This window comes from Nesoenas mayeri (assembly GCF_963082525.1).
Source record: "Nesoenas mayeri genome assembly, chromosome: 4".
Classification (NCBI taxonomy): domain Eukaryota; kingdom Metazoa; phylum Chordata; class Aves; order Columbiformes; family Columbidae; genus Nesoenas; species Nesoenas mayeri.
The window spans coordinates 20,543,109-20,555,531 of NC_137540.1; the positions used below are offsets into that span (position 1 = coordinate 20,543,109).

Sequence of the window (12,423 nt, forward strand, 5' to 3'; positions counted from 1 at the left end):
TTAGAATCCTGGTTTGATCCCCTCTCTGGATCTTACATAGTTCTAAGAAGTCATTTCTTCCTGAATTTAATATTCCTAAATGACTACAATAAGTTTAATAGTATAATACTTATTTCATTATTTTTAATTTATTTTTAATGTATTTTTCATTGTAAAAATAATCACATTAGGTTGTCCCATCATAAGTTGTTATTTTTAAATGGGTTCTAGAAGCCAAATTTTTTCAAATTCCTGGAATTTACTGTGCTTATTACACAGTAGAAATTGTGTGTTTATTAATTCTTTTGTGTTTTTTACCAATTTTTTCCCTCATATTCCTCTGTATTTCAGATCTAAGATAAATTAATTTTCTCTTTCTTGTATACAAACCAAATTTGGCTCTTGTGAAGTTCAAATTGATTTGCAGTATTATCTGCTTGCTTACATTCAAAGAAACCATTTATTCTGCATTATATAACTGTGTTTTTAATATCACTGCAGAATGATAATTTTATCTTCTAGGGACATTGTTGTGTCATGGTTACAAGAAAGAAGAAATTTCTCACTATTTTTTTAAATCTTTCTAGAAAACACAAGCACAACTGCTTCTGTATTCAGGAGGTTGTGAGTGGACTACGGCAGCCTGTTGGAGCAGTACATTGTGGGGATGGATCCCATCGCCTCTTCATTCTTGAGAAGGAAGGATATGTGAAGATCTTCAGTCCTGAAGGAGACATATTCAAGGAACCTTTTTTGGATATACACAAGCTTGTTCAAAGTGGAATAAAGGTTGGGTTTTTTACTTATCTCTATCTGTTTATATTTTAGCCTGTATATGGGGGAAAAGGGAAGAAACTTTTTTTCAGAAATTAAAGAGTTATGGCAACAGATCCTACAGGTCAATCTAGCAAAGAAGTGAAAACTTCCTTGTTTTGGAAAGGGAAACCATAGTGTCTTCTAACATTTTTCTCTTTCCCTTCATTTATTCCTCACTTTAAATTCAGAAGAAACTATCTAACATCAGCATCCCACAGCATTCTCTTTTCATCCTTTGGGCTCATTTCCATCCCACTCAATTCAGCTGAGTTTTGCTGTGATTCTCATGGGAGCAAGTTTGGTTCAGGGCCTCCCTTGACCTGCGGGTGCTGGGTGATGCCCTTGGAGGTTTGAGAGACTCCCAGGAGAGGGGCAGTGGTGCCCACTCCCCCTTGGCTCAACCTTCAATGTGGCACAAGCTGCCCTGGTTGGGAGGCTGCTTTAAATCGGCATGTAAGAAGTGACTGACCCTCCAGATTCAGATCTATGGGTGGGTCAGTGCAACAGCTTTCATCATGTTTACTGGGGAGACTTTCATGGTCAGGGGAGGGAATGGTGAACGGGCAATGATGGGAATACGTTGGGGGGCGGAGGTAAGAAATTACGTCTAGGTATGGGGTAAGTACTTAAGTACTACTGGAAAACTTATAAGTCTGTTGGGGGATATTTTACTTCGGAAATGTTGTAAGTGTTGTTCCATGTTGATTTCTTGTCACATTTTAGAGCGGTAATGCAAATAAAATCAAGATACATAAAGCATATTTTAAATTGTAATCTAGTTTTGCCTAGAACAGGCAGGACTGTACATCATAAAGCCTCCATGGATGAAAGATATATTGACATACTGTATTGATTTAAAATGCATAATCACTTTGTGTTTCAGCTATAAGGTCAGTAAGACTATTTAGGATAGTCTTTTCTGATAGGTTTTGGGTTGTGCTGAAAGAGAGCGAAAAATGAAATATATGACAACTTTTTCAGGAAAAGAACTGATCTGTGAGATTCTGTGATTTCTTGAACACTTCCCTTTCAGCCTCTGTAGGTAACCATTATGTTCAAGATGTTAGAACAGCAGGGACTTATCGGGGCTATTTTTTAACATCAGTCTAAAGCTGTTCTGTATTTCTTAACTCAAAATTCTGATTGTACTTGTGAAAAACTGACACTGAAACTTTCCACAGAACTGATACCAGTACCAAACAAGCTTTCCTCAAGACAACTTATATAGCTAGAGGCAAGGCTAAATCAAAAACTGATTTTCCTTGTTCTGAATAGGCAATAGCCTGGTTGATAAGACTCTGAAGAGCTACTCTCAGATTCAGATTCAACTTTTAGTTCTGTTTTAAATCAGAGCCCTGGTCTTTTTAGTCTTTAGTACCTTAACTATCATTTAATACTCCAAGCTGGATCTGTTTCAACTATAACATTTTGTGTAAATAATTTGATGCTCTCTAAGCTAGAAAGTCTAATTTAATTCCCTGAGATAACAGTCCAGTGACTGAGGATAATTGTATTGCAGTGTTTAATGCAGGCTGGCAAGAACAGAGGCTTTGTGTACTTCACAGGTAAGGAGAAAGGGAATGTGCCCAGAAGCAACCCTCCAGCTTTCAAATGCAAAGGGGAAAGTACAAGAATTTGAGGAATTAGTACATTATATAAAATAATAAATAAACAGAATAAAACAAAACCCACATGATGCAAATGGTAGTTTTAAACCACAGGTTCTAAAACATTTCCATGTTTATCCCCTGCAGTCTGATTTCTATAATTATTGTCCATGGTCCTTTACCTACAAGGATGCAAGATCACTGTGACAACGGTAGTAATTATTCTATCAAAATAGACTACTTGAGGGTATTTGATTTTACTTACCTGTTATACACTTTAAAACTAGGAACCAGTAATGGAGAATACTGTGTGGATAGACAATTTTCCAGAAGGCGATGCAGATCGTCTACAGCCAGCAATTAAACAAAAATTTACCTAAACCACTGCATCCATATGCAAAGTGTGAGAATTACTGAATGTGTCTCTGTGCCTTCTCAAGAAATGCTTGTAGTGTAAGGTAAATGGATTTGTATGTATATATTTTACTTGACGTTCTTCTCGTTTAGTGGTGTAAGTGAAAGAGTAAAATGAAATCAATGAATTTTCAGTTGTACCTGATCAAACTTAGGCCTGTATGTTCCAGTGAAGTGTTTTGCCACGGTAACAAGCTGCCTTTTTTTGAGTTCTCTGTTCATTTACACAGATTCATAGATGTTGAATCAAATATCTAGTCAATTCCTGTATCACATCATCCATATAATGTTATTCTTGAATTAGCATGGAGACTCTTCATTGAAGTAAACAAAAACTATTCACCTTTTTTCCAACACTTGAGCAATGGTAGCAAGAAGTGGCAAATGATTCTTTTCCCCTAAAAAGAGTGGGTTAGGACTTTAAGTGTGAAAATCTTGTCCCTTATATCCAAGTATCTGAAAATAGCAGTTTCTGTTCATTTTTTGTCAGTATCTGAAATACTAACAAATGCTTAACTCTAGTGACAATAATAAAAATATTTTTTCAAACTTTTATAGATATATGTTGTACTCAGTAAATAATAATAATTATGCAGCTGTGGTAGAATAAAAGGTAATTTAAATTGATACTCTGAAAAGCATTTTGGACAGCTATGACAAGAAGACATTTTTAATGTTGATAGATGGAGTAAAATAGTGGTAGGTGATTTTCACTTCTTTTTCTAATGTAAAGAGGAGATTTAGGAGCGATAAAATTGTCATATTGTCACAAAGCAGCAAATCTGTTGCCTGATGATTTTCCAAGGAATATACTTAAAACTATCTTAAGGCTGGTATAACCAAGAAACAGAAAAGACATATTTCCTTCATAAAAATAATCGTGGACTTCTTTAGTTCTGATCTCACATGATTTCACTCATCACAGCACTGGCAGTCACATAAGGAGGAAAACACTATGCAAAAACAGAGGATGAGGGCTGACAGCATTGTATAGCAATCAGCCAGGATACCCTCCTAAAATGACGCTGTTTCGTTCCTCTAATGGAACTAATGGTCCCTGTGTTGATGAAATTCATGTGGAGCCCCTGACGTTGCTGTGGGCAAGCTTGTAAGGGTTCTTCACTGGTCCTGCTAACCCAAGCACAAAACTAGGATTATCTCGAGTTGCTTCTTGTTGGTCACTTCTATGAAGGTCTGTGGATATAAGTAGAAATGAAGTAAGAAGAATGGTACAACCTGATGCATATGTTTTATTGGTCCATTGGCTTTTAATGTTCATTAAAGTCATGGAGCTCTCTGCTTAAAACTTGTTGCTTCAGTAAAATCTACTAACAGTTATGTGATTTAGTTTTAAGGAGTTTAAATGAAACAGAAGAAGTGATAATGTTATATGCTGCCAGTGTCTCAGAAGGAATTAGCACAAGTATGTGGAAGTATTTCATAACACAGAGACATGCCATGAATGGATGATGGTAGCTTGTGCTTCTTGGAGGCCCGACTCAAGAGAAAATTAGATGCAGGATTTCTGAAGAGTTAAGAAAAAAAAAGCTCTGAAGAGCTTAAGAAACAATTTTTCTCTGCACATCTCCCAGTTTCTAATCCTCTTTGGCAGCACAGTTAGCAGGAATGCTTTTTTGATCTTTTATTTTTCAACTTAGTTGTTGGAAGCCATGGATGGATCTTAACGAAGAAGCTGGTAATCCAAAATCTGTGGCCCTTTCCAATGTACTTTATGTCACACTGGCTACATAAGTATTGTAGTAGGTGTGGATGGACTGGGTACTTGGTCAAGTCCCTCCTGGCACACTTAGCCTTTTCTTCACTACCTCAAGAATGTGGAGAAAAGAAGGCAGCTGTGCACCTCAGCCTTGCCTCGAAGTTGAGTAAGGACAGGAGTGAGACATGCACCTGTAACTCAAATCTAGCACATGCACCTGGGCTCAACTATTTAGGAATATATGGCCCAGTGTAGTAGAGAAAATACCAATTCCATCCATCATCTGGGCCCATTAATATTACAACATACCCAGAGTATGTGGCATGTATGTAGAAGAAAAGAATTAAGCATTTGCCAGAAACAAAACAAAACAAAACAAAACATACCCTATGAGACTGCTTCCCTGTTCTAGTGAATTACTGCTCCATCACGTTGTGGTGAAGAGAGTTGTTAGTTACGGAGCAACATTTTACAGTTGTTCCTTCAAAGTTATGTGGCAAAGACAATTTTTATATGAAAATATTACCTGTTATTTTTCTTTGGGACTGCTTTTCACTACCATTTTTTTCTTTTTGTTTTAACCTGTTGCCAAGTGGAAGTGAGATGGAAAGTCTGAATAAGAAGCTATTGAACTAATAATGGTAATGCTTTGATTTCACTGATGCTTACTTGCATTTAATGATTTATTGAGACGTAGCAGTGCTGCATATGTAACTATTACAAGATCAGTCACCTTGTAGTCAAGATTCTATCCAACTTACAGAAAATGCTGAATGCTCTAGCAGTTCTCTAAATGTCCTTACTCCTGTGGCTCTATTTCATCTTATTAACTGTATTATTTCCTAAGATTTGGAAACCTTTAGATCAGTAGCAGCCACCATAAAGTGCAGCACAACCTATTACATTCGTTTTCACTCACTCTTGTGTCGTGAGCCCAATAACATATATTGGTCTAAAATGTATTTTTTTTTAATTATTTGGCAACAACAAAAAAGGGAGAGCCTACCAGTTCTCCTGGGAGTTAGATGCTATAATCACCTTTCAAAATACTTTCTGAAAAATAAGTAGCTTGAGGGCTGCCACACTAGAGAATTTCCCCTAGTCATTAAACCATTTTTGCCGTCCTTCCCTACAATCATTCAACTTTTCCAACATCCTTTTAAAATGAAGGACTTCAGACCCGGACAAACTAGCCAAGTCTCCATCTTACTACTGCCAGTGGTTAAATCAAGCCCTGTAGTTACAAGGTACTTTCCTACTGATATATCCACTGACTGAAGTAGCTGGAATTGCATGGGTTTCATGCTCAGTTGCTTGTTATCTCTGTTCCTTAAGCTGTTTTCAGATTATTGCCACTTTTTTTGATTGTGACCAAGCTCTGGTGTGTATCTGCTGGCTACAGGGTCATAAATCATGCACCCAGAGAGAACGGCTGCATTCTCTTGCACTTTGCTTCACAAGGTGCCTGGAGTAGAAAGTGCTGCAAAATGGGTGTCCTTAACACTGCCATTATGGTATTACCATTTGTACTTGTGTAAAGATTTTTTTTTGAGCTAGTGATGAAATATGCTTAGTAGATCTCACGGGAATATTGTGATAAAGGGCAAAGCCTCTGAGGAAGGAAGGGGCAGAGCAGGAGAGGGAAGGGAAAAAGGACAGAAAAATATGTTGAAGGGCACTGTTAAGAATATCTGAGTTAGACTCCTCGATCTCAGTCACTTTCTTCTTTACTCTGAGACTGTGGTTTAACTTGTCAGAAACAAAATTTAACAGAAACTGCCCTTAAATCCTAAGCCATAATCACCTTTTGATTTCACATTACTTTCAAATTAATCAGTAAGATTAGCTTTATATGTTTTTTTAATTCCCAAAGGTTTATATTGCTATAATATAATATTGCTAAAATATAATATTGCTATAATGCTATATTCCTATGTAATTCCTTGTAAGTATTTTAAAAACCAAGAAAGATACAGAAATATCTAACAATTATTTAAGTCTATGCTCAGCAAATTTCAAAGTAATATTCTTAAGAAGAGTTAAAAGCTAGATATATTCCTCACTGTATGTTAGTTGGTTTTTATATCAGAGCACAAGTACTTTCAGTCCTGCAAAGTCTAATTGACAAGTGATCCTGTGATTTAGGTAGGACTCTTCTGTGAGTAGGAGTACAGAGACGGGTTTTCAGAGTGATGCCATGAAGAGGGGTGGGACCCCTAAATGGGTTTACATACACAGTAGACCCATTTTCCACGCGTAACAATTCATATATCCAGCATAACACTGTGAAAGTAGACTTTCAGGTATTAAATATGCTAACTATGATGCTACAAGACAATTATTCCAGAGCTTCTCAGGGTCAAATGAGCACCCTGTCACCAGAGGCAGGTTTTTGCAGGAATGCAGGGTTAGTACTGAAACTCCTAGTATGCCTTCATGTTTGTATCACAACATAACATTTAATCACATGAATACATATTAGTCAGATAATTCAATATACAATACAAGTAAAAACCTACAGAAAGTACCACAATGTCCAGCACTAGCACAGCATGTTTCAGGGCACTTATAATAGGTCATGCAGCCTTTGCAGTGAAGAGTGCTGCTACAGAAAATGACAATAAACCAGTGATAAAATCTATTGAAAACTTACAACCAGATTGTGAATAGTGTTATTTTCTGAATTGTATGCTCAGTTTTATCACTGATAAAACTTCTCACATATTCCTCTTGACAGTGGATATGTCCATTTGTTTTTGGATCATGTTAATGTACACACCTAAGTTAATGCAAACACTTTCTATTGATACCCACGGTATTTATGTTACTGACAAAAGATCCACAATTCACATGGTTCATGCTAATCCTTCCAGGCAAGTCCCATAATTTCAATCAATTTATTTTCCTTTCAAATCTTAAGTAGATGAGGATGAAATCAATGAACCTTTTTTGAACAACTTCTTTGCCTTAACATCACAGAGCGAGCTGGGCTCTCCTCCTCTAAACACCTGGTTATGCTCCCGGCAAAGGTGATCTCTGCTCCCTAGAAAGCCAAATTTATGGTCACTACTAAATTTGTGACCAATTGCTCCCAAACAGGAGTTTCTTTTGATGCATGGTGAGAAACGGGAGCAGTGGAAAGGTGTACTTGGCTTCAAGCTAAAGGACTGGAAAGAGTATTGGGAGATTCTATCTAAATTTCTTCCTTCTTCAGCTTAACAGGCCTGCAGCTCTTCAGAGTTACTCAGAAACATTGCCTACAAAAACTCTGGAAAGCAAACCTTTGTTCTACCAGACCAAGCTCCCATATGTCTGTGAAGAATAGGGATAGTGCTCTAAAATAATAACAGTAGAGTGTAGAATATAAATATGACATACATCCTGTTATGTGAACAAGATTTCATTTTCCTTTCATTGTACAATTGATTCCATGATGCTAAGTGCAAATTCTATTTACTGTCTTGCTCCCATACTTCTAACAAAGACTAAGATACATGCATAGGCTCAGGCAGAGTGGCAAGGGAAATAAAATTTTTGGTATATACCAGTGATACATTTTGGGGTGTTCTTCGGTGTCCTGAACTCCTCTTTCAGAGTGTGAAAGGGGAGCCTCTAGGATGTCTTTGGTGAGAAGCTGAAATGCAATGTTCACATTGTTGCAAAAATGACAAGGAAGTAAATGTAGACCTGAACTTTGCACTGGAAACTGCAGAGAGGGTTGTGGGGAAGACTGTTCTTCAGCACAGACTTACATGTGAAGCCATGTGGGGTCACAGGACATGAGGGTTTCTCACCCATTCAAGAGGTCAGAAGAGATGCAGTCAGACTTGTAGCATAACAGATGCCGTTTCTGAGGCCATACTTCACCTGTGACCTGCCCACTAGGAATCACAATTAATTGGTTCTAAATACCTTGCCATAAGTGAAGCAGGAAATCAGGAAAGTAAAGATAAACCAAGGAGAATGTCCTTGCTTGTAATGACCTTAAACGTTCATAAAATAGACACAATGCACAGAGCACAACAGCCTGCATGACAGTTCAGTCGTCTGTATAAAAGGAAGATTTTTTCTTTATTAGTGATAAGTTCTTTATAATAATGTGATTTTTGAGAGGGTGATAATGCTTCTGTGAGGACTTAATATACTTCAACTATATTCAGAAACTGTAAAATACAATCAGTGTTCTAGCCAAGGACTACATAATGACAGTGAAATGTGCCTGGATTTCCCATTAACCATTTGCAGATTTTGGTTCTAATCCTAGAAGTCACACAATAGTCCTTTGAAAGAGGCTGTATCCTACCACCATATAGCTCTGTTGCTTGCATAGAAAAGACAGATTCTTACAATTCCAAAAAGCATGTGCCAAAAGCTCTAGAGACCTCTATTTCTGTGTGAGAGACTGCACTAGATAACCATATCCAAGCTAGCAATTGTGGAACAGTGCAGTGACTCTCAGGTTGTAAGCTGACCAGATGAAGAATTGCCAGTTTATTCTAAGGAAATTTGAATCAACAAAACATAATCGTTTCTGTTGATTTTGGGTAGCGTGTCTTAGATTTGAGGAGCTGAGAGGGGAATGAAGATAATACTTTATCATTTTACATGCACATGTGTAGATTTTAATGTTCTGTGTTTCCTTGAGAGGAATCCCATGGTGCCAATTAACCTAACTTATTCCAAAACAATTCTCTGTTTGGAAAGAATAATTTTCATTGTGGGTGTTCCATGAAATTGTATGCCTCATACCCTGTTATTACTGAGATGTGTGCAGTGCAATTGAGAATGCCAGTTTCTTTTCCATGCACTGTATAGATTATAGCTGTATCCCACACACAGTGCTAGATAATCCCTACTTTAATTTTGTTATGTGTACAAATCCTTTTTGAACATTTAGCGGTTTTAAAAATGTAAAAATCCATCATCTTCTGAAAGTGCATTTGTTAAAACCAAAAGCTGAATTTAGAAGTGTTTAAAACCAATGAATAACATGGTAATTATCTAATTAAAAGGAAATTATTGAGTTTGCTGAAATATAACAGGCAGATCATGATATCCAACACAAAATGGCAAAGAAGGAATACAGTTACGCAGAAAATTCCATGGGTTTTAGCCAACACGGTTTCAACCACATGTTTTTCTTTAATGGGAGGAGGTTTAACAGTCCACTAAGGCTCCAAGATTCATCATCCCTTCAAGCTCTTGGACACCCCAAAATCTCTAATGAGGTCCTAGAATGCTTCAGGGAGCCCATGAAGTGCTGGAGCTCTCAAAAACAGCACCCAGTGTCCTTGAGACTTCTCCTATATGCCCATCATGGCGATACGATTTCCTCAGGCGTTATACCCCTTGCACTATGTCATAGAGAAAATGGGTCACATGTATGTCTTGAAAGAGATTCGAAATTGAATAACACATATACTTTCATAGTTAATACAGCCCAACTGCTATTCCTGCATGTACTTTCCCCAGATGCCACAGAACAATTTTCCTCTATATCCTCTTACACACATTTTCTCACAAGCTCTTAAGTCCTACTGAGGATTGAGGGAGGAACACTTCCTCTGATGGAGCACTGGTATATTATCATGTTTTCCACCTCCTTTATCCCCTTTGCAGTTAAAATTGGACAAATGATCTGTCCCTAATTTAACGGCTTATATATAATTCTAGTTTTAAAAAACAGTCAGAACTAATTTTTCCCATTACTGAAAAAAAAATCTCCAAAAGATGAAACCACTTAGTAGCTGACACTTGTTTTTGTTCACTGTCAGGGTCTGCCTGCATTCTCATATTGCTGGAATTTTTAAAGAAATTATTCCATAAATCTCAATAAAGTAATATTCTCTCTTAGATTTAATTTGGAAAATGGAATATACAATCTGTGGGAGAGAGGTCTGCAAAATACTTTCAACCATTTGTTTTTAATTTACAGCAGATACTTTTTAAAACCTTGATCTAGCTTCACAATCCCTACAGCTGAATTGCAACAACTTTAATTTATGTAATAATCATTATTTTTATGCTCACTGAATGCCCCGAAAATAAATGAAAGGGGAGTAAATCACCAAAAACTTTTATGTTTTTGACATTCCTAAACATTCTGTGAATCTCTGTTAGCTAGATTCTCAATCACTGCAACAGCTCAGAGACAACATAACAGAAGTGCTAGTAGATGAATGGATCTGAGTCACACTGTAGCGTGAAGAAGAACATTTTCTAATGCAAAACTACATAAGAAAAGTACTTACTTAGACTTGAAGTATCCATGTAATTTTCTGAAAGCGTGATCAGTTTTCATGAGGAACCACATTAGAAGGAAGTTGGCTCCAATCAGGACATCATTACAAGCTCCTCCTTAAAAATAACACATATATTTGCATTACAAATTAAATGCTTAATTGTGACTAATGAACATAAAATAGTATTGTACACTTTACAGGAGCCTAGTTGGAGGTGTGACTAAGCACTATTGACTCTCCTCATCAAACATCAGCCAGTGTTTAGGTATGTTAATGTATGCGCTAAACCTTGAATACTTTAAAGACCTAGTCAAATAAATGGAATTTCAGATTCAAAGAAAAGCAATGCAAAATGTTGGCAGCTTCCATTACTGCTATTTTCTTCCCCCATAATTCCTTTGCAGGATATGACGGGACAATATTATCAGGACACTATCACTACAGTGACTTTCTGAGGGAAAAAGCAATATGGCAGTGGTTTCAACTAAAAAGCACATGTGTGTGTGTAAATAAGTCAGTAAGAACACATAAAACTAACAAGCCACCTATGAGATGACACAGATTTGCCCCCACAGTTACTTAACAGATCCCCAAAACAACACACTGTTCCGAATGTCGTGTTTAAAGTTTGAAGGAACAGACAAATCCAAGAGCAGAGGATAGTAGGGAACTGCCTAATAGAAACTGGCCTCTGTGGGTTTTTACCCCCTGTGCTAGATTGCCCCTCACTGGGACAAATCCAAACTATTTCGCAGCCAGTATCCATGTGTCCCCAAAGGTCTGTGGCGCTGGGAAGGCCACACATAAAATTGGATCAAGCCCTTTATTTACAAATGCTTGGTAAAAAAATGTGTAATCAATTACTTAATTTAAAAGTAATTTCAGTTCTTGAAGCAGAAGCATTCAAAACTGTGTTTTTGCTGTAGTTTAATGAGTCAGTGTTTTGCAACTTGCAACATTTTGCACTTCTTGTAGAGATACATTATCGTTACACATTACATATATCCTTTAGTATTTTTGCTTTTGAAATAATATGTTAAATATGTATCTGGCACACCTGAAAGAACAAAAGGAACATAGTTCAATACAATTCATATAATCTATTTTGTATAAAATGTGTATATATTTCATGAATGTATATAAATTCTATTATATTTAACTATCTGCATAAATATTTCAACTTCCAGGACTAAATATTCTAAGGAAAAAACAGTAGCACTTGACTAAGGGTAATTATCTTAATTAGTTACTAACTAGTAACTTTTGAAATCACTTTATATGAATGGTCAAAAAAATCACAAACAAAAGGCATGAAAGAAACTACTATTCTGAATCTGAGCACTGCTAAAATTATCTTTTAATAAGGCCTGAGAATTCCCACCTTTGTTCAATAAAATGAAAATGTACCTTCAAAAATCAGTGGACAGCTTAGAAGGTGAAATGAAACAAAATGAACTAGCATCCTTAGTACTGAATTTGATTCCTCTGATTTTCTTAGGTGCTATAATTCAACAAAAGGCCCATTACAGATGTTTTCATAGAAAATGAGGAGAATATATTAATGTGTTTGAGGTAGTAGATATCCAGTGAAGGAGAGGGTTTTGGGGAAAAAACAAACAAACAAAACCAAAACCAAACAAACAAAAAA

General features: G+C 36.6%; 1 protein-coding gene across 1 annotated transcript in view; it reads left to right on the plus strand.

The window, feature by feature from the left end:
• HHIP (hedgehog interacting protein) overlaps window positions 1-12,423 on the plus strand; it is a gene marked incomplete at both ends in the record, with an annotated part of 70,129 nt that overhangs the window by 15,368 nt on the left and 42,338 nt on the right. The window contains one exon of the mRNA XM_080343791.1: window positions 567-768. Coding sequence (XP_080199917.1) covers window positions 567-768 — 202 coding nt within the window. The remainder of the gene's footprint in view (window positions 1-566; window positions 769-12,423) is intronic.